The 26,023-nt window shown below is 33.0% G+C and overlaps 3 protein-coding genes across 7 annotated transcripts; 1 reads left to right on the plus strand and 2 right to left on the minus strand.

Moving 5' to 3' along the window:
* LOC109333658 (huntingtin-interacting protein K-like) lies at positions 6,407–8,756 on the plus strand. Its single transcript, XM_019569192.1, has 4 exons — positions 6,407–6,664; positions 6,774–6,829; positions 8,347–8,413; positions 8,497–8,756. The coding sequence occupies exons 1-4, from the start codon at positions 6,536–6,538 to the stop codon at positions 8,575–8,577; spliced, it is 333 nt and encodes a 110-aa protein (XP_019424737.1). The 5' UTR covers positions 6,407–6,535; the 3' UTR covers positions 8,578–8,756.
* On the minus strand, positions 13,548–20,279 carry LOC109334171 (serine/threonine-protein kinase EDR1-like). 5 transcript variants are annotated; one of them, XM_019569766.1, is made up of 14 exons: positions 20,197–20,279; positions 19,549–19,976; positions 18,749–19,163; positions 17,712–18,375; positions 17,415–17,455; positions 17,003–17,068; positions 16,020–16,120; positions 15,814–15,892; positions 15,530–15,628; positions 15,329–15,397; positions 15,169–15,218; positions 14,988–15,069; positions 14,497–14,591; positions 13,548–14,064 (listed from the first exon to the last, which is right to left on the minus strand). In XM_019569766.1, exons 2-14 carry the CDS (start codon positions 19,953–19,955, stop codon positions 13,935–13,937), a joined length of 2,298 nt encoding a protein of 765 aa, XP_019425311.1. In that variant the 5' UTR covers positions 19,956–19,976; positions 20,197–20,279; the 3' UTR covers positions 13,548–13,934. The 5 variants fall into 5 exon arrangements, with proteins under 5 accessions (XP_019425311.1, XP_019425310.1, XP_019425309.1 ...); XM_019569765.1 differs by having other exon boundaries at positions 20,188–20,266; XM_019569764.1 differs by lacking the exon at positions 20,197–20,279 and having other exon boundaries at positions 19,549–20,175.
* Positions 20,918–25,791, minus strand: LOC109334170 (phytochrome B-like). Its single transcript, XM_019569763.1, has 4 exons — positions 23,625–25,791; positions 22,404–23,211; positions 21,627–21,920; positions 20,918–21,417 (listed from the first exon to the last, which is right to left on the minus strand). The coding sequence occupies exons 1-4, from the start codon at positions 25,702–25,704 to the stop codon at positions 21,198–21,200; spliced, it is 3,402 nt and encodes a 1,133-aa protein (XP_019425308.1). The 5' UTR covers positions 25,705–25,791; the 3' UTR covers positions 20,918–21,197.

A 26,023-nucleotide genomic window follows, 5' to 3' on the forward strand; every position in this document is an offset into this window, starting at 1 on the left:
ATATATATATATTTATTGGTTTTACAAAATAATGTATTTATCAGTCTTAAAATGGGCTATAATTAGTTTAAATGAAAAGTCATTTTTATTGAAATCATTAAACGTACCCTTCACCAAAAACAATCATAATAAAAAAAGTTGAGAGAGATCTTTATGTGTTTTAAAAGTTGTAAAGATTTGTATGCAACATACAAAAACTAGCACCAACATAAAAAAAAAATCAAACCTTTTATCTTACTAAGTAAAAGGTTGGTTAGATAAGTCAAACCATTTTACAATATTTTATGGTAAATTATTGTATTTATTGACAAAAAATATTGGACTCTAAGTCTTTCTTAATTTTTTTGTCTCTATTTTTACTACGACATAATAACAAAATAACAGCGCTTAAAATTGTCATTTAACAGCGCTTTTGAAGCACTTTCTATTTGAGTGCAGTAGTAGATAAGGTTATATTCAACAACGTTTTTTGAAGCGCCGTAGAAAGTAGACATTTAACAGCGCTCAATAAAGCAAACGTTGTTAAATGTCTACTTTCTAGATAAGGAAATATCTCTCTAAGACATTCTATCAAATATATGACAATCATGTCCAACTCCACTATATTTATAATAGATTTGTTAAATCACCAACGACTCCAGCTACATTCAACTTTAACGTATTCCAATACTATAAAATAACATATTAGTAATGAGATCTTATGCAAATTGTTCATTCTTTCTCCTCCAATGTACAAGTCCTTACAGAGTGTTCATGTGTTCCTTAATGATCAATGCAAGCTGCAAATATAACTAAAAAATAACATCTCTAAACAAATTGCAAAAGTTATGAACAAATACAAAATTAGCAGCAATTGATAAAAAATATTTACCATTACACTCAATCCTTGTGTTCTAAACCAGTGAACCATAGCCAAAATCCTAGAACATCATAGTTGCATAACTTCACAACAAATAAAGACTTGTTATTCATGGTGTAAATGCAAACATCAAGACTGAATCAAAAAGAAATAAATGAGCTAAAATAAGATAACGATTTACTTTATGCATGAAGAGAAAAACTAAAAACCGATAACTTGTTTGAAGAGAGAAACTAAAAACAAAAGAGAAAAAAATGTCATGGAGAAGAAGAAAAGTAAGAGAAACAACAAACTGATTGATATGTGTATTATTGTACGTGAGGTTATGTTTTTGAATTTGAAAAAATTCGCGCTCACTAAAGGTGTTATCTTTAATAGCGTTTGCTTAAATAAGCGTTGTTAAAGATAACACACATTTAACATCGCTTATTGAAGGAGTGTTGTTAAATATATGAAGTATCGTCTTTAATAATGTTTTTTCAATAAGCATGGTTAAATGTGTTATCTTAAACAGCATTTACTTAAGCAAGCGTTGTTAAAGATAACACATTTAACAATTTTTTCTTCAATAAGTGTTGTTAATTCTTTTCAGCCTTATATTTAACAACGTTCAACATATAAGCATTGTTAAATTTGCGTTGTTAAACATCAATTTTGGCGTAGTCTTTACTCTAGTTTCTAGACTATTCTTCATTTTATATACTCTTCTTACATATGTTTCTATTAGTCTCCTCCTCACATGTTTACTCTAGTATTCACTTCTAATTTTATATTGTTTAGTGTGTACACTCATCCAACAAAACACTTATATCTCTGCTACATATAGTGTATTCTCTTGTTGATATTTTATCGTACAATATTGAGTCTCATATAACATTGCAGGTCTTTTAACAATGCGGTAAAACTAGGGGTGACAAAATTATCCAAAATCCATCCAAATAAATTCATACAAATCCACTCGTTAGAACTTATGGATTTAAATAGTATAATCTAATGGATAGTGTTGATAATGGATGGATTCAAATTCACCAGTTATATCCAATGGATATCCATGGGTATATCCATTTGGATGGATACTCAATCCATCCAAAAAATAAAAACAATTTTTTTTTCCAATTAATTTAATATTAATATAAAAAGTTTCTCTCACCTTTTTAAAAGCACAATCTCACACATTACAAAAGTTGAAAATTGCAATTGTGATTTTAAAAAGTGTTTATCAAAAAAGTATAAACAATTTTGGCCTTAGTATTTTACCCCAACATCTTAGGGTAAAAAAACATTTTCTTAGAACCACACATCTTAATGCAAAATATAAATATATCATTTTGGTTATTGACTAATGTGATAATATAATAACAAAATGAAATATGTTAGGAAAATGAATTGTTGCATACAACTTGTGGAAGTCTCAATTATGTTGCACCAGAGATTCTTGCCAATAAGAGTGCTTATTAAAAAAAACTTCACAAATTCACCTTTTTAAAAATGCTTATAAAAAACACTTTTTAAAAGTGTTTGTTAAATTTTATTTTTAAAATCAGTTTTAAAAGTATTTTTTTAAAAAAACACTTTTTAAAATTGATATTTGAAAATGCTTTATTAAATAATAATTTGTAAAAGAATTTTTTTATCCCAATAATGCTTTATTAAAAATGTTTTGTTTAAATTAAAAAAATAGGTTGGATATTTATTCAATCCATTAAAATGGATATATGAATATAATAGATGGATTGAAATCAATTGGATATGGATTGATTGGATAATTTAAAAATGTGATGTAATAAATTTATATGGATTGATGGATAGTTTTTCATCCATCCATTAGGACCCAAATCTATCCAAACTCATCCAATTGCCACCCCTAGGTAAAACTTCTCCTTAAGCTTAAGTAGTATCTTTTTATCACAAATCACACATAAGGACTCTGCTACTTCATCTAACACGTATGAATCTTATAGTTCACATCTACGTCAATTTCTCTAACGTCTTGTATGATTGACCTAATATACCTACATCTAGTGACTTGTAGTATGATATGGTCATTAATCTTTATCTCTATAACAAGGCTTGATCGCCTCTTGCTAAACTTACACTCCATATAGTTCGTCTTACCTCGACTTATACAAAATTCATGTACTTCTAAAACTTGTTTACATATTTCTTGCTTCATATTTAATTCTTCTCTCGAGTCTCTCATTAATGCAATAACATCCGCAAAGAGCATACATTGTGTCACAGGTTCTTATATATGCTTAGTGAGTACATCCAAGACTAATGTAATAAGTAGGGGCTTAGTGTTGACCCATGTTGTAGTCATGCGACATAAGAAAATCTTATGGTACTTTATCTTGTGTTCTCATGTTGATCTTGACCCTATCATAAATATTCTTGATTGCTCGAATATAGACAATTCAATCTCCTTTCTTCTTTAGAGCATTTGGTAAAACTTCTATAGGATGAACAAAAAGTTAGAATTTTTTTTATTACTAAGTGTGTATTATAACATTAAAGCATACTATTAACTTCAAAAGTTAGGGTGTAGTTTAAATAATTACTCTCTCTTCTCTATGTACCTATCTTTACATAAAGATATAGAATAATGTATTTGATTATTATAGCTATCACACACATCATTATTTGTAGTCCACTAATCATCTCTTATAAGAAAATTAATTATTCATTCTAATTAAATATTGATATATCATGCTTCCTTGAGAACAAGTGAATAAGAGCAATTTCTTTTTGGAAAGGGATAGTTAAATCGGAGTGGGAATGTATAGTCATAAATGTATACTCATTAAACCCATTCAATTTAATTATATATTCATAAGTTATACCTATGCATACTCAATAATAATATAAGTGATTTTTATTAATGATATAAAAAGAATTAACATCCTGAATCGATTATGTTCTAGTACACAAGTTATTAAAAAGTGATATATGTCATTTTCTAATAGGTAAAATAATTTTTAAGCTTGTTTGATAGAGATAAAAATTAATAATAAAACCTGAAGGAGCATTTATTTGCCGGTGAGTTCATTATTGCCTTGTTGGTTGGCAAGTCGCACTCTGTGTGAAAATCTGACTATGGACACTTCTATTTACTCTCAAGTTCGATCTTCTATTCTATGTGGTAACTTCTGGTAAGTTGATATATTCTCAAATCAAAATAGTAAATTCAAGTTCTACTACAAGTTTCCATTAATTTAACAATCTTTTAGTTTGAGGTCATTTTAGTTGGTGAAAATATTAAATGTTAGAGGTAATGATCTATTCAAAACAATAAACTTATTTCTTTTTCCAAGTTTATACATTAAAATACTGCAATTTTATTTTGAGTTTATTAATATATATAGAGGAGGAATCCGTTTATATCAAGTTAAGTTATACGCAACCTCAATCATTCAGTCTCTTAAGTCCAACGGACCAAATGGGTTAAACTTAAAAGTTATTTAACATTTTTTATTTTTCTCTCTCATAACTTATTGTATTCACTCATTTGATATGTTATGTTGGATTTAAGAAGATGAATGATTGAGATTGAGTGTAACTTAACTTGAGTGTAAACAAATCTCTCCTCATATATATTGTCAGTATAAAGTTTTTATATGTTGATTTTAATACAATATTGGGTGATATGTTTAAAGTATAAAAATTATTTTGCCCCATTGATTAATTATCAAAATCTGCCTCTTTTACACATATTGTGAAATCGGTTTGGCTAATACCTTTCAATATTAGTTTTTATTTAAAAATATAAGATATAAGTAAGTATATATAACAAATTATGTAAAACATTGCGAAAAATGATAAAATTTAACATGGATTATTAGTACTTGTTTGAACAATCAAAATAAAAAAATGTATATAACTTTTTTAAGTGATTATATAATCAACAACTAACCTTTAATTATAATATTTCATATATAATTATAAGATACATATTTATTGATATCATATTTTTATGAGAATTGTTACGGTGACTATCTATATACTCCAAAGTCATTCATAGAGTTAGCTTGATGTAGCTTTCGAGCCATCAAACCCATTATTTCAACACTTTAGGTGTTTAGCTTGATTTAGAAACGTAGCATTTATTGGTCACTCAGAGGATGTAGAAGTTGTTCATGTATATATCTAGAAAGATGGATATATGCATGTTATATCACAAACTTATAAAACAGTAAATATAAGTAAATAATACTTATAGAGCTCGATATATATTCTTATGTTTAGTGACATAATCTCTCTAATGGGACAGATTATGCCACTTTACTTCCAATTTAATCTAACATGACTTAGTTTGTAATAAAACAAACTAGTTCATAAGCAAGAACCCGAGTTCAAGTGATACATGTTTGATTCTCCTTAAGCAAGAATCTGGGTTCGAGTCTTGTGGATGAAAAAAATGCTCGTTGGGAGAATTAACCCACATACATGTGGATGTTCCCGGCTCGGACAGGATTGCCTCCAGTGTGCTGTGGGAAACCAAAGAAAAAACAAACTAGTTCATAAAATAGGCAAATGCTGTTTACATAACTTACATAAATATTTACATAATTTTACATACATTTTTCTCTCAAAATTCGGATAGAGTAGTTGCCCTTGTGTGAGATTTGAAGAGTTTAACTTTGAACTTTATATATAATAGATGAAAAAGATTTAACCAGACACGACACAATTGGCAATGATTGGATTAATTCTTTAAGTAAGAAGTCAGAAATTTAATATTATCATGGTGTGTATGAAAAACGATAGAAGAAAAACTTATTATGATAATATTTACCTTTAGAAAAGCATTAGTATTTAAGAATGAGATACATTCTCAGAGAAAAATAGATAAAATATTTATTTAGTAAAAACAAAAATGTTTTTGTTGCCACATCACATATTTTATGACTCAATTAGTTTTCTAAAAAAAAGACTTAACCCAATGAATCAACCAACTGACAAAATTTGGTTTGGATTGGGTTGTTTGGTTGAGACAAAACATGTGTATCATGATTCATGATATAGGCTAGCATTTTTTTTTTAAAGAAAATGTACAATTCTTTTGGGCTATGCAAATCATTCCAGCACCTTTATTAGGCCTATTGGTCCTTAGATTCAAGCATACGAGGCCATAAGATCCACACAAACCATCTTAAATGACACTAAAAAAATATAAATGTAATGGTCTCAAAATATAACATATTTGTTATATTTCTAAATAAGTTTATATAGGTAAGTAACTAATCAATTTAGGGAGTGTGACTCACTTCCAACAAATTTTCACAATAATTAAATTCTTTAACTTTTTATCTATCTGAATATCCAATAACATTTTACACCATTAAACCATTAATGTTATTCTTACTTACCAATATTCCATTAAACTATTAATTTTGTTTTCCATACATCCTTGCATCGAATATGATTGACTACAATGCAATAATATCGGTGAGAAACTAAAAAAACATCTCACGTTGCCATAAAAAAATGTGAAAAGAAAGAAACAAAGAAATAAAAAAAAACAAAGACAAAACACAAAAGGAATATTAGGGTACCTTATCAATTTTCAGGAGTTATTTTCTGAGCGTAGCTAGTTACGGCATAGTAACCAAAAGTCCAAAACTCTCGTAAGGTTTTTGGGCAAATAAATCAAAAGTTTGAAACTTTGAGAGAGAAAAAATGGAGGGTGGAGATGAAGGAGTGGAGATGGTGGTGGACTCCAAAGATTTACAGCAACAGAGTAAAGCCTTCGATAAACTCACTGACCGTGTTGAAGATCGCCAACTTGATTCCACTCGCGTCCAAGAGGTATACCCATTCTCTTATTTTGATTCCTCTTATTTCGTTGAGTTGATTCATCTTTTAAAAATTGAATTTTGCATCGTTTTTGTGTAATGGGTATGCGTTGATTTTGCAGGCTATGGCATCCATTGCTGCATCTGCTGAAGCTGACTGGAATGCTATGCGTTTGAGGTAATGAGTTTTGACCTTGTTATTCTAATTCAATACTAACGCGATAAGATTAGCGGATAAGGTTCGGCGCAATGGTAAAATTACTTATCTTGTGACCTGGATGTCATGGGTTTAGTGGGCCGCCTTTTTTCGACCGAAGAATAAGATTATTGTATTCACTGCCACAAAGATGATGTTTTTATGATACATTGGATTCAAATATGTTAAATAGGGTCATGAGTTAGGTTAGGACTTAGGACATTCCTGGTGTTTGAATGTCTTTTAACATTTCCTTGTTAATTTTTATGAACTGATTTGATTGTATAAAATTCGCTAATGCTGTGTGTCATGTACTACATTCTACTTTTGTTTGGTGAGAAATCATAAAATAAAAGTTTCGCTAGCATCTTTACTCTTACAAAATTGCTCCTGTGTTTCAATAATATGCCTTGATGTCTGAGTCGTGTTGGATATTATCAGTTGTTATTGAGGATGTAAAAGAATAGGTTGAATAATTAATTATAGCACACCGACTATTAAGGGGAGTGCATAATATAAGAATGACTCATATAGAATTTTGTAAATTTAGAGTAAATCCTTTTTAACATATTGTAGAAGGAGAATTGAGAGAGGAGATAAATGGTAAGATAGAGTTCTCAAATTAAGCTTGGATTTCGATTATATAGAAGTAAGTGCTGTGTAGAGAACGAAGTGCAGCAAGAAATACACTAACACTTGCTTAGAGGTGAAAACTGGAGATCATATCATGCTAGAATTCCAATGATTAACTATCTTTGCTCTATACAAAATGTTAGAGAAATAGAAGGTGAGGTAAATCATAGAATTCAACCGGGATGAATGAAATAGAGAAACTCTTTGGATGTTAGGTGCCTCTCGAACTTACAAGGGAAGTTTTATTGCATAGATTTATGGTGCATGATGCTTTATGGTACTGGATGTTAGGAGGTAAAGAGCCAAAAGAGCATAAACTATATGTTGTATATACAAGGATGTTGTGTTGGATGAGTGGATAATTGTACACATACAAGATAATATAGGATTAAGAATATATGCATTGGGGAGAAAATAAAGGTAGCAATAGCACGTATTGACAAAGACATAGTAGAATCTCATCTCATGTAGTTTTTCCGTACGAGGAGAAGACCGTTAGAAATTCCAGTAAAAAGAATGGATATGACAGTGGTATAAGGCCCCACTAGATCCTCAGAAAGACCAAATAGTCAAGGGCTCAATGCTTGGAAGTGACACTTGTTGGATAGACAATCACGCACCCCGAAAGGGACAATCACTACTTCATATAGCTGTACCTTTTTCTGTTCTTGTATCAAGTTGAATTACTGATAGAAATGTATAGTTCTGAGGTCATATTATAAACACAAATTGAACATGTCTCTAATTTAAAAAACTCTAGAAAGTTATATTTAAAATTCAAAATTCCATTTCCCGGCCGCATCTGGATTAGTGACCGGTTTTCCTTGTATCTCTAAATCATGAAATGCGTTTTGCTCCAATGGCAGGGAAAAAGAATTAGCTGCTGTTAAGATAAATGCAGCAGATGTTGATATAATTGCAAATGAACTAGAGGTAACTTCTTCAACAGATTGTTCCACAAGCTATCTACAAGTTTATATTCCAATTAATTGATATCATATTTATTGTTCCTACAGTTGGACAAAAAAGTGGCTGAAAGAACCTTGCGGGAGCATAAAGGTGACGCGGTTGCTGCCATTCGGCACTTGCTTCACTAGAATGGCGCGAGTGAACAAAGGTCAATGTTTCAGAAGATGATAGACATCAGCTTATCTTGTTTTGCATTGAATTTTGAACATCAAATGTATACTAAGACCTTATCTGTTGAGAAATCTGATTACATTACCTTTTGAAACATCCAATTTAAATTACATGCTCATGTCAAATCTTACTATTACTAAGAGCATGTGGGAGCTAAGATCAGCAAATAGATCCTATCTTACTAGTACTAACATATGCTGCAAATTTGATGAGAATTGAACTCAGCATGAGTTAGAACCCAAAATATAATGTCAATGAGAGTTGGTTCAATCAATGTTGTTTGGACCGGGAAAGGGATGGTTCAACCAATCTAACCATAGACCGAATAGGGGAATGTCTTCGTACAAGCCAGAAAACTACCCAGTTAGTCAGCCCACTTTAAATTGCTGCAAATCCGGTCGACCTGCTTTAAATTGTTGCAAACCTGGTCGAACTGCTTTAAGGCGCTTTACATTAGGCGGTTGGACTGGTCATTTTGCTCATATTAAAAAAATGCCAAAAAAGGAACATGTGTTAATTTTGCTCTCACTAGCTTGGGTCAAATATGTAATAATGATTATAATGATTTATCATAAATTATCTTCTTTAATAAAACATTATCTCTAAAAATCAACCTCTTTACATTTGATACAATATATAGTTGATCCTAAGTCTTGATAAATGATGAAGGTTATATTTGATAGTCAACAACCAATATAAGACTTGGTCAAATCTTTAAGATTCGATAAAATCAAATATCATTTACAAGAAAAAAGCTCTTGGTTCAATTCTTGCATATGGTTTTGCATTGGTAGGACTTAGGTTATTTGAAATTATCAATTTAACTTTGGAATAAAGTAACTTTGTTTTTCCTCAACTTTTTCTATACCAAAAAAAATGAACCCATAAGGACTTGGATATTTTCATGCCATTTTTTCCCTTTCATATAGCCATTTTTGAAATTTCACTTATATGATATTTTATTTCTATATATTTTATAACCACATGAGAGCATTGAAATTCACCCAAATTCTATTGGTGGAATTAAGCGTTCCATAAGGGTCCCTATGTTTGTCTATATATGCTCCTATACCTCACTTTTATCTTTTATCATTGAGATATTGAATGATAATTAGGTGAAGTATTATTATTGCTATTATAAACTTTTTTTATTGGATTATTGTGGATGATTGTGTAAGTATCATTTTTTAAATATAAAGTTCTAGATTCTATCTTACATTGCTTCTTGAAGTTGACATTGACAGGAAGTGTCCACGTTCTTAATAACTTTTGCTTATAAAAAAGTATTCCCATTAAATTTTGTGAAGGTGGCTCTAGATCAAGCAAAGGTCGTTTTCTTTCTTTTAACTATGTTGCATTTTCTTACTTTAAGTATAGTAAATTCTTAAGAGTCAATAATTAGTTGGGGTGAGATATCACCCAAAACATCCCTCTCACAATTTTTCTAACTTTATATATTAAATATAAAGATTATAAAAATGCTTAATTATTAAACTTTTAATTTAAATTATATTTTTTTAACTAATCATAACAAATCACACATAGATTGATATACTTTTTAAGACAATAAAAATGTTGTCTAGAAAATATAGGTATACTATTTTATATTTTGAAGATTAAAGTTATTTATTATATATTAAAAAGAGGGTCCATCCAAAGAGAACTGAAATCGTCTATCCCTTACCTGTCCCGTCCTAGCCCATTAGTATTTGCAAACAAATAAAAAATTGATGATTTCTAGAAAACTTGTTTGATAAGGAAATGTCCAAGTTTCCGATTTAAAAGAAGACACAATAAAAGCATTGAAACTTGTGAATTAAAAAACAAAACAAATCCATTATTTATTTATAGATACGTGAATCTCCATTTTTTGGTTTTAAAAGAAAACTCAATAAAAGCACTCTCTAGTCTCCATGACGATATGCTTTCTGTAGTCTTTGATATAAGACATCATTTGCAAGATTTTGATTGTCCATTACCTAAGGCACTTTTTAATTTTGTGAAACACTATTATTATTTTTTCCTCATCCCATATTAAAAGCTTTGATTATCTATATTTTTTGTTGTTGTCATTAAGATTATCAATTAATGAGTAATATTAGATGGTAGTAAAATTGTAATTAGAAATTGTAAAATTGAGTTTGTTATTCTTATCATCTCTTTAAGGGCTGACGTCCACGATAATTTTTATTCTATCGACATTGACCTGATGCTAACATGTATCTTTTGGCGGCTTCACTCACCTATTAGTATTCGCTAATGTACTTAATTCAACATATTGTTAATCATTTCCGTGACACAACTCTCAATAGAAGACACCATTTTTTAGGACTTAAGCACGTGGGTAGACATCTGTTGTCCCAAAATAATGTATCACTTCATATGTCGCTGCTTGTGATTGGTCAGAAAAATGATTAACTCTTAAAATTTTAATTTAAATACGTTTTTTCAACCAATCATAATCACTAACACGTGTAGTGACACATATTGTGGAACAACATATGTACGCCCTAAGCACATGAGGATAATTCAATTCAAAAAACTAATCTATTAGGTGAGAAAGTCTCATAACTTAAGTACCATAATGAGTTTGCTAGAATATAAGACTCCTACCCCAATTTTATTAATATGTAGAATTTAGTTACAAATGTGTGTTATAAATAGAAACAGGAGTAAAATGTAAGGTTTATTCTTAAACTCAGATTTTCAAATTTGGTTGTATAAATTTCATTATCTAAATATTATACCATACTACAAACCATTAGGTTTAAATATTTTGGTGGATGGTGATATAACATATTGAGGAAATTGAGTGAGATATAATAATAAGATTGAAGCAGGTAGATGAAATGAAGGAATGTGTTAAGTTCTTATATGATAGGATTATGTCACTCAATTTTACCATATAGCTATATAACCTACAACATTATATGAGTTTGAATCTAAATATTTGGTGCATTATTTCAAATTAACATTATAATTTCATATTATATCATATTATGTTTAGTTAACAAAATTAGATTATCCAATAGGTGATTGAGTGTAAAAAAAATGATGTTAAGAAATTGACTATCTAGACTTTTTTAAATAATTCGTAAAAAGAATTTGGTTTCCCATATCCTCGTACTGGAGGCAATTCTATCCGAGTCGGGAACATCTACAAGTACGTAAGGCTAACTCTCCCAGCGGACATTTTTTCTATCCACAAGACTCGAATCCGAGACCTTACTTAAGGAGAATCAAGTATGTACCACTTGAAATTATCAAATCAACAATCTAAAAAATTCCACTTTTTATAAACTAAGAATGTCAACTAATCATAAAAAAAGAACATAGTTCTAATAGGCTAGAAACGAGTCAAACCAGAGTTCAGTTCGATAAGAATTAGTTTGGCTCGAAACTCAACTCGATTTGATACGAGTTATTTTTTTAGCTTGAGTTCGGTTCGGTTAAAGTTCGTGAACTGTTCGGCTTAGTTCGATTGGTTCATTTGGACAACTTAAATAGTTAATTAATATTTAGAAAATACTACAAAAAGTTTTATACATGTAAATATAACCATGTTTACATATATAATAACAATAAATATAAAAAATAATGCATTCGTCATAATAATAAGCATAAAAATTAGTTTATATATATATATCGAACTAGCTCATGAACTTAATGAGTCGAATTGTACAAACTCAAGTTTGGTTCGTTTATTTAACGAGCTCAATTTACAGTTTAAGTTTGGTTCATGAACCTAGTTTATCGAAGTAAATAAAAAATCGAGTTTCGAACAAATACCGAGTCGATTCAGTTCATTGCTAATCTTCTTCCCGGCATGAAACCTCCCAATCCCAAGGTTGATTCACACATGGAAAGTTATATATAACAACACTACAAACTTGATTGAGAATATTTTTATAATAATTTCAATCAAGTTTGCTAAGAATATTTTTAGAAAATCATGAAGAAATAACTGAAAACTGTAATAACAATATAGTTTGCTGAGTAATTCTCGAAAATGTAATTTGAGTGTTTAATTTAAAAATCCCCTTAATTTTCATAATAATACTAATGACTTACAATTTATTTACACTCTTATTTTCAATATTATATTAAAACATTTACATATTACACGATCATTTTTACACATTATTTAAAATATAAGAATTAAATCACAAATCTTGCATGTTAACGATTTCCCTTAGAATTAGGATACTATTTTTTAAATTAAAATGATTATACAGTTAGTATCTATTTCTGTGTGCAAATCCCACTAATTTCCACTATGAGTGACAAAACCTTAAACCTTCTAGTTGAAATTATTAATTATTATTGCTTAAATCACAATCCTCATTCAATAAATTGAAAATGAAACAGACCAATCAATATAGATGTTTTGAATGCCCTTGTTGCTTCACAAGTGGGTAATGATACAGATCCAACCATGACATTACTTTAAGGTATGGAAAATACTAATTGTTTTGCAACAAAATTTGATCTGAAAGTGATATTAAAAGCTAAAGCTTTTCCTTTGAATTTTGGAAGTGGAGTTGCATAGGAAATATAACTAACACATAGGAATAACTTATATTTTTCTGATAAAGTGGATAAGTTTCTTATGTAAAAATAATGAAATTGATAATATGATTTCCAATATATATTTTATAAAACTCTTGAGATTTTAATTTCTGTCATTTTTAATAGAAATAGTTTCAAAATTTTATATACATTAATTGATTTTATAGTAAATTGATTGAAAAAGAAATTTTTTAGTTAATTAAGTGAAAAGGGAAATGAATGAATCTATGACAATTTTGGAAAACTAAGTTTAGTTGCTAACAAGTTTAATGTTACAAACAATATTGAGTAGCTCCTTAATTCGATTTATGTGAAATTACCCAAAATGGTGTCATAGAAAATACACAAGGAAGTATACACTAAAATGAAACTTCTTGTGTTTTCTCTTTTTTCTACCTTCTATACAACTAAATAGTAGTACAACATTTTCCATATAAAATTACAATGCTGATAGTGGAAACCTATTCACAAGAATCCAAGCATCCATTATCACTAATATGTTAAAGAACTTCTATGATGACATTAAAGATAACATAATATGACTAAAATGTAGTTTGGTTTTTCCCACTTTTTAATTATTTTTCCACCTTCATATGGTGCCAAGAATTAGAACTAGAATTGCTGTAGGGCTCCAAAACCAGCTGTTTCTACAAACTCATCATTCATCAATGAATTCATGTGCAAAAAATTCCTTATGCATCATCTGCTGCAAGTGACAAAATGGAAACAATCTGAAAAGCTGTGTCTAGGACTCCTTTTGAGTCCTTTCCCGGCCATTCGACCGGGATGCTGCCTGAAACTTAACAGCAAACTGTTTCTGCAGCTCTTTAAGCCTTTCTAAAAGTTCCTCGAATGTTGGCCGACAAGCTGAATCACTGGTCGTTAGTCATAGACAAAGTTTTACGTTAGCTGTTAGCATAAGAAGGTAAATGCACAATTGTCTTTCAAGTAATGCAGTATGACTGTTGATCAAAGTATGTACATTGAGAAAGCTAATTCATTATTCAACCGATGTGAGACTCTAACACACAACAATATCTATTGAAAGAAATAAGAGAAGCAGTGGAACGATGAATCTAACAAGATTAAAAGGTCCCAACAGTGAAGGCAAACAATTTCGATGGTAACTCGTCTAGAGATAATGAAAATATCAAATTTAGGCAAACTGATCAAGTATTATGACACAAATAACATTTAAATTTATCAATGATCTTTTGCAATAGTAATAACATTTATGCTTGGATAATCACAGCTATGGGAAAGAAATAGAAAAGTAGAAAGTATGATAGTGTGATAAGAATGCAGACCTATGCCAGCAGCTCTTAATTATACAAGCCCACTGTGGCTCAACATCTTCTGGAATTTCTAGCCGATGGTTCATAAACCCTACAGCTCCAGTAACCTGCAAGCGTCTCAGGGAAACTTTTGTTCATATATGCACCGTTGAGTATGAGATGACAATGAAACATAATCGCAAAATAATTTTTATGTGGAATCAGAAGGAAATGTGCAAAAAAACAAATAAATAAAAAGTTTCAGTTACTAGTGTAGTGTAAATTAGTAACTAAACAGACAGCAATACGATGAAGCAATTTTAAACGCTAATTTGTATTCTCTAAGGTAAGATTGTTGATTTTCAAGCACTAGAACGAGGAATCTAATAAGATTAAAAGGTTCTAACAGTGAAGACCAAAAATTTTGATGGCTTTTTCATTTGGTAAGCAAAACTATCATATACCTTTGTATATCTTTTGATTTTGACAAGTTTTCATGGTTGATGTACACAAGAAAACAATACCTGTGTTATGTTTAGAGTATCCCAAGGGATCTTTTTAGTCGCAAGTTCCCACAATATCACCCCAAAGCTGTAAACGTCAGACCTGATGTTCCCAAGAAGTAGCCAAATTAGAATATCCATACTGGAATTTTGGTAAGAACACACACAATAGAGAGCAACTGAGGGCATAGGGCAGACATACTTTTCATCCGAGGGTTCATTTCGAAGAACTTCTGGTGCCATCCACTGGGGCTACACAGCAGAAAAAAAGCATGTAAAATCAGGAAATATATTTTGACTATACATCAGTGATAATTTCAAACAGATCAAAGATCTTATGGCTCACAGAAAATGCAGCCTACCGTGCCCCTTCCGGTCTTAGTTGTGAGAAATGTTTCATACTTAAGACGAGAAAGACCAAAATCACCAACCTGGTAAATTAATACATGATTAAGATATTGTCCAGCTAAGTAGAAAACAATGTTATAAAGCCCAGAGCAGCCAAGTAAAAGAAACAACCCCAGCATAAGAAGAATTAAAAAGAAAAGTGACAAGTGACACACCTTCACAGTCCAATTCTTATCAACTAGAATATTTGAAGACTTCAGATCTCGATGAATGATAGGGGGGTTGTAATGATGAAGATAATTTACACCTCTCGCCTGTAGAAAAAGTAAGCATACAACATTGCTTCAATCACAGTGAGAGATGCTTTTAAAAAAATTCAAGAAGGAAAAGAGAGAGGAGATAAAAAAAGGACCAGTTTCAAAGAATGAGATATCTCTATTTAAAATGAGAGAGAGAGAGAGAGATGTTTTGGCCATAATGATTCCTTTTAAGTACTCACTATATCTAACGCCATTTGAACTCGCCGTCTCCAGTCAAGTTTGGCTGCGTTTCTCTGAAGCATACGAAACAAGCTTCCACTAAATTGATAAAATACAAATGAAAGAAACAATAATCAGAAAATCAACAGTTGTAACAAGATTGCACATCGAACAAGAATCAGAATGCTCATCATAAAGCGAGTCAGAGATAAAGTTCAAGACAAACCGTGGGAAAAACTCTGTCACGATGCATAGATGTTGAGGTGAAGTCACTGCCCCCATAAAGAGGAGAATATTTGGATGACGAAGTCTTTTCAAGACAGATACCTTCATAAAGAAGACATTGCCAAATCAATGTTATACAACGATAACTCAAGACAGCTCGAGGTTAAATTACTCACAGAAATCACTCAATTTAAAATGGAATATATCTCATTGTGCAAATTGAAGCAAAAAATATCATAGAGAGAAAACATGAAGAACTGGGAGAACAAGAGCTCCATGCTGGCTACATTACAAGATAGTACATACATATCAAACCCCTGTCATAGCTATGGCTCCACCATTACAAGCATGGTTTCAGTATTCTTCCAATTACGGTTTCACCAATTCTATTAATTGAAATAAATAAATAAAAACTAATTTACTATTGGGAATTGTGAAACTTACAAATACAAGTCAATCCTAGTGATAACACCAGTGTCGGTATACATGGGACCAAGGTAAATTGGATTATAATATCAGTTATCATGAGGGAAACAATAAGTATGACAAATATGAAGACCCTATATATGGGTAGTACAAATAAAATAGCTGTTACTGCAGACTTAACAGAACTATTATTGACCCTTGTTGAATTTAACCAAATCTCGTGAAGCAATCTCTCAGACACACATATGGTTGGTAATTGGTAGATGGAACCAACTTCACATATTAAGAGTGTCCAACATGCATGAGGATTAGTGTGATACATAAAAGCAATAGACCTTATAAAAAGAGGCAGTGAAGATGATTTCATTTTGCAAACATCGTCAAAGTAAAATCCACAGAATAAAACCCTATTATATATTCTAATCAAATTTTATTTCCCAATAAGATTAGCAACCAAAACCTTGGTGTTTATTTAAACATACGCTAACTTCCTCTAAAAAGGATTTAGTCTGTTTCCCACCACAATAAACATCTGAATATTGCTTTGAGAAAGCAGACCTCTTGTCTGAAGGACATTATCACATCATCTGAATATTGCTTTGAGAAAATCTTGACGGCAACATCCTGTAGAACATGAATGTAAGTTGAAACCAGATTAGCAGGCAGCAAAATTTAGTTTACATTCACAATACACATTTCACAAACCATCCAAAAGTCTGATGGTGCCTTAATTAAATGTTTGATTCAACACATTAAGGGACATCAGTGTACTAAATATAAATGCTAGTAATAGCAGCTGCAAAAATCAATTTGCACAATATATGAATATATATCAGAAACTTAATAAGTTTACAGTCAAAATGGGAGAATGAAAAAATGTCAAATAATTTTCCAATAAATTGCATGGTAGAATATCCTAAATAATGCAATAACTTCAAACCAGAAATTAGAGGAAGAGAAAAGAACATACCGATCCATACCACAGAGCATGATAAACAGTTCCACAAGAACCTGCAATAAAACAACAGACAGTTAAATAGAAAGCAGGTATAGCATACCAATGCATAATAACCATTGACAACTATATAGGTTTGCAAGAATGGGCTCCAAATTATCATGGCCTCATAAGGACGAACTTCAAAAATAAGAGCTCTAAATATAGATAACATGTCAAGGTTGTTTAAACAGATGTTCATCTATTGTTGATGCATAGATTTTGTCAAAATTTATTTTCTCATGCATGGCACTTTAGTTAAGAACATGACACCTTGCCCAATTTGTTCTCCAATCGTCAAGTCCTCCCACAAAATTTCATAATCCAAGCAATCAGTGTTGGCATCCATTTTGTTATTGGTAGGACAACTGCTGCTACTTCCACAGCTGCTGATACTACTTGAGCTGTTAACATTAAAGGATGACCAGGATCCTGAAGCCTCATTATTAACATGTTGATTACTTTCAACTGCCTGGGTCTCAAGCTTCAACCCATAAGAAACATTCTTATGATTAACTGACTCATTTTCTTGATCACTCGGCAACCAAGGCCAAGCAACATGAACATTCCTTGGCTCAGATCCTTCCCGACCATTTGCTCTCCATGGCCATGATAATGTTCTCTTTTGAATCCATGCTTCAGCCTTAGAAGCCATGATCTTGTGAATAGGTTTTCCTTCATTCTCATTGCCAGAGTCTCTCAGAGAATTCCCTTGGCATTTCTCGTCAACATGAGAAAATACAGCAAAAGGAGATGGTTGCAGATCTCCTCTAGGAGTGCTAGCTCCACTGGAATTGGCATCTTCTCTCTGATCAGAAAGAGCAGAGTCTGAGAAAATGTGCTCAGAATGATGACTTTCTCCGCTCCCACCTTCACGATTGAGATTATCTTCTCCTGTCCAGATTCTTGACTTAACCTTGTTACTCACCTTTGATGCCTGTTTTAGTGGTTGTAACATCAAGTCATACCAAGCTATTGTTAAATACATAAACATGAATGAATGCAAAAAACATGAATGTCAAGAACCAACTCTCCCTTAAGCTTTAAGCTATTAAGTGGCTCAAAAATGGTTTTATATGTAACTCGCCCCTTCATACAAGAACCCTTTGGGATTAAAGCCTAGACAACACACAAGCTACCTACCTTGACGTATCAAATTTTTATTCGAAGAATGCAGGCAACAAAGATTGAACTTTAGACCATTTGGTCATAGAGACTCTGATATCATATCAATAAATAACCAGCTTTCGTAAAAGCTAAAGCTGTTAAAGTGAAGGATCATAAATGGTTTTATATGTAAAATGACTAACCAAATTTGAAATTTTTGATGCTAGAGCAACTTGAAGTGGCTGCTGAGAGTCAAGTCCAAGTTTACTTGTAATGCTAATTCTAGGATGGGTGGAACCTGAATCTAGTTCAGCATTTTTTACACCTGAAAATGGAACTTTCATTGCAATAAAGGGTTTTGAATCACTGGAGACACAAATAATCCCAACCAAGTTTCCACCGTCGTCGTAGAAAGGTGTATTGGTTGCCGCGGCTAAAAACTTGTCCCCAATCTTATTCTTCAAAAGGAACTGGCCAGTCCAGCTCTCTCCCATCGTGACACGATTGAATACATCACTAGCTAAACCAAAATCCTTGGGATCTATAAGCAGCTCAATCCCATCCCTGCCAAGAACTTCTGCTGCTACATAACCATACAGATTTTCAGCACTGGGGTTCCTGCAAAGTGGTTAAAAAGAGCATTTTTCTGTAATTTGCAACAATAATAAACACCTGACATAACTAAGGGTCATTTGTTTAGGCTTGAAAATGTGATTTTCGAAAAGCGATTCTGGCAAAAACATTTTTGTTCTCTTAAAAGCTTATTAATTTACCTTCTTTTCCCCAGGTAAAAGTTTTAATACTCTAGCCAAACATGTCTATAAATTAATTGATCATACCTATAATATAATCAATTATTGAAATAATCTAATTTTCACAACTATCCTAAACATACCCTAAATGCTAGAAGTGATTATTCTATAAAAAGACCAAACAAAAAGCTACCAACTTTATGAACTACAATTAGAACCAAAATAAAGGGGAGAGAAGAATACTTACTGACCAGTATATGATTCGGCATTGAAGATCCAATATATGAAGAGAATGACCCATTGACTGCAATATATTGAGACACTCCCTATCAGTGAGGTTCACAGAACCATGGTGTTGAAGCTCATCACTCTTACTTTCCCTCTGCAAAGGGGAAGAAGAAGAAGATGATGATGAAGCTTTATTAGATGCAACTGGTGGTGGTGCTTCCTTTCTCAACCTTGAACGTTGTGGTGAAAGTGAATGAGACCTATGCCTATGATGATGATGGTGTTGTTGTTGTTGTTGATGAAGATCCTTAAATGATGATGAAAGCTTGAGTTTTGACATCTCTTGTTTCAGGTCAACTTGAACAGCTTCAAGGTCTTTAATCTTCTTCAGAAGAATCTCTCTTTCTTCTACAACTTCTGGATTTCCCATATTTTTGTTGTTGACTTTTCACTCAGTAATATTCACAAACACTTAGAGATCAGAATCTCTCTTTATCAGAGTCTTAGAATGTTGGAAAAACAAGTTCACAGGACAAGAATAAATGATGAACAAAAATGGGTTGAATTTAATTGGATTACTTAAATGTAAAATTATAAACTTTTTTTGAATTGAAAGGGAAAGAGGGTCAACAAGATCTTTATTCTCTCTTATGTATACATACCTCAACTACCTTATTTTAAATCTATTTTCAGAAGATATTTTCTGGTTTCTCTGTTTTGTTTACTTTCTTCTTTCTAAAATATCTCTCTGGTCTCATCCTTATTAAGACCTGAATCTACCTACTTTTTTAGCTGATAAAAAAATGGGTATTTTGTGGGATCAATAAGTTGATACAACAAAGGTTGTACTTAATAATTGAAGAGTTTAATATACATCATTCATTTTAATTAAATGATAGATAATATTTGTTTTTTTATAACTAAAAGTATTCTATGGAACTAATTCTATCTTAGTAGGTATAGATGTCTCTTCTAACAAATATCACTCATAAAAATTGAATATTTAATCTTTTCTCTTATCTGAAATTAATAGATCAATGTGATCTACACCTTATTCTTAGTAATAAGTTGTTTTATATGCATCATCTACTGTATATTATTTTTAATTAATTGATAGATAATGTATTGATAGTTTACCTTACACTTTAAATGAATAAAACTATTTTTTTCGTAATTAAATTTAAGTGTAAAAAATATATTTCTAGTGTATAATTATTAGTATTTCCTACATGTGCAATATATGGGTCATATGTTAAAAAAATATTTTAAAGTTTCAACAACAATAGTTAAATTATGAGATTAATGTAAATGATAATTAGTAAACCAACTTCACCTAATAAACTTTTACACTAAACAATATAATATGGTGGATGATGCATTGGTAGAGTAAAAAACTTTTCCATTACTTTATGAGAAAGATTTAAAGTTACACTTATAGCTACACAAGTACAAATTAACTAGTCACTCTTGATGTACCCAACAAGTTTTGATAGGGTGCAACATAACAATTCAATTTGGAAGAATTACATGTGACTGGTTAAGCCAGCCAAATCAGCTTTTGCTCAAATGCTAGTTCCTTAAATTGCATTGTTAGGTAGTGAGCATAATCTGGGTCTATGACAATGAGCTTATCTAATGCTCAACATCAATGGTGGTGCCCAGGCTTTAACACCTAATTAGTACTCGTAGAGCCTCGCCGCGTCACCGGTAATTCAAGAAGAATCAAGAAGTAGCACCTTTCTGCCTCCCTGATGTATTGGACTTCACCGTTCATTAACTTTAAAATCTTTCTGCTCATGCTCAGCCCTAACCCTTCTTGAGTCACCCACCGACTGCCGTGGAACATATCTTGGATCAGTTCAGGAGGAAGACCTTCACCAGGACATACCATCCTTGACAGAAAAGAAAACAAAACACAATAACTTAAATGGTATCCACTTGAAAATAATGTGAAGATTAGATTTTAGGACAGCGATCTATGCAGGTTCAGAATATTAATGTATCAAATTAAACCGAGGCTTATGAATCAAGGTTGTTATCATTACACGTGACACTCATTAAGGGGGGAATAATTAAAGACCTGAAGATCATGCCACCATACCTAAATTCGGCGTTGAGAAGAGTCAGCCCATCAGAAATTTGTTTTATTCTTGGACATACATGAATCTCTACCCAGCCATCTGGAGATGGAGCGTAGCGCACCATATTCAATAAAAAATCAGCTAAGACTTGTTGAATCCTCAATTGATCACCATAAAGAGCCAATGTTTTGATTTCTTCGGGAATATCACGAATCAACTGTAAATTTCTTTCTCTTAGCAATAACATTACTTGGCTAACAACTGCATTTATGACATTCCCAAGCAAGAACTCCCCCTTTTCAAGCTCCAAGGACCTAACTCGAAAAGAAAATAACTACATGAGTCTTGTCTTTCTCTAAAGAAAAAAGTGCAATAAGTTTAGAGGCACATTAAAGTTGGTAAGTTTACTAAATTTAACTACCAAACGCGGTAAAACAAGAAAGTATCATCCTACTAGCATAGCATGGTATAGCAAAAGATAGAACTGATTAAGTACATAGAAAACAAGTGAAATTGATTCACATCATGGACAAACATGTGAAACAAGAGAGTTTGACAAACTGCTGGTGGTATACTAGAAGAATCCAATAGGCAACAGTCGCTGCAGTATGTTGTCAGATCGAAGCAATACATCATAAAACTTCATGACATACTAATAAAACATAGATGTGTCGTGTTAGTATCCTACAATTTAAAGAATTTGGTGCGTCCCACTGTCAGTGTCTATGTTTTGTATTCTAAGAGTGTCAGGACGATCTTAAAATAAAATATTTTAAATGATTGCTCAGAAATCTCACCCATCCTCGATAGTGTCCAGATCAACATCCCGTATTATCTTTAACATTTGCTTCTCACAAGCAGCACTCGTCTCAAGAAGCTGCTTTTGTTCATCAGTCAAGCCTGTGGCCTCCAAAAGAGAGTTTGTAAAGCATATGCCACTCAAAGGATTCTTTACTTCTTGACAAATATAAGCTAACTCTTTCATCCTAGCAAAGCAATTCTTCTCCTGTTGTTTCTGGACTTTCAGAGCATGTTGAAGTTCAGGACTCACAATTTGCATAAAGCAAAAAGCCCCAATGACCTGACTATCCATGTTAACCCTCTTATTTGCAGTCAAGAAAGCTTGCACATATTTTCCATGCCGGTCGAGAAATGAAAAAGGGAATTTATCAGTATCTTGTCCACCAAGAGCATTGTGCAAGACAATCATGAACTTTGTCATAGCATCTGAACCCTTCAATGGGCAGCAACTACCAAAAACCTCTCCTACAAGCATTTTTCCAATGACATCAGCACGGCCCCAACCAGTAAGCTTTTCCATGGCAGTGTTCCACTCTAAGCAACATGTGTTATCGTCGGATGCAAAAATGGGAGGGATTAACGGATTTGGGCTATGTATAATAGCCTTGTAGTCACCTTGTATGTTAACGAACTTGTCCATTACAATTTTTTGACCTGTAACATCCTGACCAACAAAGCATACTCCAACTATATTATTTGTATAATCCTTGCTGGAGCAAGCATTCACCACCACAAAAACTGCCTTATCTTGATTTTCCGAGCCAAACATCTTCATCTTTATCTCAACATTCTTATCTTCTTCACCTGTACTAATTAAATTCAAGTTATGCCACAGTACACCCAATTATCAAAACTTAACTCTTTTTTTATAAAGCCAAACTAGATAGTCCATAACTGTTAATAGCAACTTACTTCTAAGCTCAATGACATTGGGCCCACTACGTTGAGTAAGCAGAAAGAAGGAAAGTGGAAAAAAGATGATGCAGTGAAAATGGTTTCCAACTAAAGCTAGGGTTGAAACACCAAGTGAAAAAGAAGTACATTTTATTTTCATTTTACCAAGCAAGTGTAAAGTGACTTTCACAGTGTTTACAACTAGAACTTTGGCAAACACAAAATGGCCAGATTGGCTTGCCCAACCTAATGGTTTACTCAGAGCTCTCCTACCTAGTAAACTCAATGAAATGGTCATAAAACTAGGGTTTTAGAAAGACTACCTCTTAAAGCATGAGAAAGAAGCTTGTCTACAGTTTCTTCATACTCCTTATACACTAGATCATGTACAAGGGACTTCCCCATAGCCTCATCAACTGGGAGTCCTGTCAATTCTGAAACCTTTGCATTCCACCCATTTATACGGCCATCAACATCAACGGCAAATATGGGAGCAGTGGCAGTTTCTATCAATCTAACCATTTCTCTTGCCACGGAACTCAGTTCATCCACCCCTTGCAACTCTGTATCTGACAAATTGGCATGTACAACAGCCTTAGAATTGCTATGCTCGGCATCTCTAAAAGAGTCTCGCAGAATAAGCTGCAACGAGTGAATTGCATCCATTTCTGCATTCTCCCATGGCAAACTGCGACTTTTTACCACTTCCAAAAATGCCTTAAATGAAGAACGGGGATCCATTCTCTGCCCATCATCCTTATCCTCTGGGTGATGCTTCGCACCACCCCATTTGATCTCCTTTGCTGTGTGGGATCTGAACCAGAAAAGAAAATCCTTTTCTGTGATATAAGCAACCGCCATACCACAAACCGTGTCCCCAAGCAAGGCAGCACCAGGGTACCCAGCATCTGCCAGACTATCAGTGCTTAAACCCGTCGAATCTCCATGGAAGGCCAACAACCACTCTATGATGTCCTTTATCTGAGACTCAGTTGGGGTAACACCTAAGGGATAATAATTTCTTTGGTAATAGAGAGCTGCCCCATTACACTTCACCAAGTCCATAATACTAGGACTCTGAGTAACAATGCCAGTGGGAGAGTCCCTGAGAAGCATGTCACACAAGAGAGTCTGCGTCCTCAAAACTCGTTTCTCCAATGACTGTGCTGCCAATTGAAGTTCCATATTTAATTGCAACCCAAAGGCCTGCATCAGGAACTCACAAGCATACCGTAAAGGAAAAGGAATACATCTAGCAGATGTATGATGGCAAACAACCAATCCCCAAAGCCTCATTGAGCTACGACCAGCAACACCTTCTTCATCGTTCCCATTGATTATAACTGCCATCGCCAACGAAGCAATGGAGCCCATATTAGCCATATACTGAGCATGACAACCGTGAGGTGCACGAAGTGTGGATCCAACTAAACACAGAGGTTGCGCAAGAGCCTCATCCTGCACCACCCTCACAGGAGAAGCATGACAATCCACAATCATCCTAACCCTATTCTGCTTAAACAAAAACCGCGAAGCCTGCGGTATATCGGTAGCGGGGTAATGCAAACCAATATAAGGCTCCAAATCAGCCCTCTTACTCTCAGCAACAACCTCACCATGCTCATCCTCATGAAACTTATAAACCATAACCCTATCATACCCGGTTAACTCCCTAACACTCTCAACCACAGTATCACAAAGAAGCTTAACATCACCCCCAGGGAGTGATTGCAACAACGAAATAGCACGGACCGCGAGCTTCTGACTCTGCACTGCCCCAACAATGGAAAGTGCAGGGTCTTCAATCCTAGCAGGCTCCAAATCAATAACAACACCAACATCAATCCGATGCAATATACCATAAAACGCCTTACCAGAGCTTCTAGAATGAACCCAAATCGGGTTGAGGAGCGTGATCTCACGCGCCCCAAAAGCCTTCTCTAACAAAGCCGCACTAGAGTGAGTGAAAAGGGTTCGAACATCAGTCCCAACACTCAAAATCTCAGGACTCTCAAGGCTAGGAACTGATTGAGGAGTTATACCAAGCATGTCACGGGCATTATCAGAATAACCAATTACACGGAAGGAAGGTTGATCAACCGCGATCATGCACCCAAAGGGCTGAATTGTACCGCCACGCTGAATCTTGAGGAGGTAGGCAGTGATCTGTTGTTCAGGGAGGGAATCGTCGAAGTGGGTGGTAGCGGTGGTGGTAGTGAGGCGGGTGGAGTGAGAGTAGTTGAAGGAGTCGCCGGATTGTTCAAAAACAGCGTGGAGGCGAGCATCTTCGGTGTATTGAGCGATTGCTTTGCTCATAGAGTGAGAAGGGTTAGATGAAGTTCGTTTCATTGTTGAATTTTGAATAATTTGTTCTTCTCTCTTTGCTGAAGAACCCATCTCCATAAAATTATTAAGACAAGAACACAAGAACAAGAAGATAGTGTTGTTGCTAAATTGTCTGAGATAGCATCTATATCTTAGTTTCTATGTCTGTGTGGACCATGGGTTAATTTATCCACAAATATAATAGTAATATTTTGATACAGTTGCTATATTTTCTCATAATTTTCTATAAACATTACATAAATTGCAAACATGGTTAAAACAGGTCTGGTTTTTTATTGATGTCTAAATTCTACATGGTTGAGTGCTGTGAATATCATATCGGTCATCAAATCAATTAGGGTATTAATATAGTGGTATAGCTGTTCTGGTTCACTAA

The sequence above is a fragment of the Lupinus angustifolius genome, chromosome LG19 (assembly GCF_001865875.1).
Source record: "Lupinus angustifolius cultivar Tanjil chromosome LG19, LupAngTanjil_v1.0, whole genome shotgun sequence".
Lineage (NCBI taxonomy): Eukaryota > Viridiplantae > Streptophyta > Magnoliopsida > Fabales > Fabaceae > Lupinus > Lupinus angustifolius.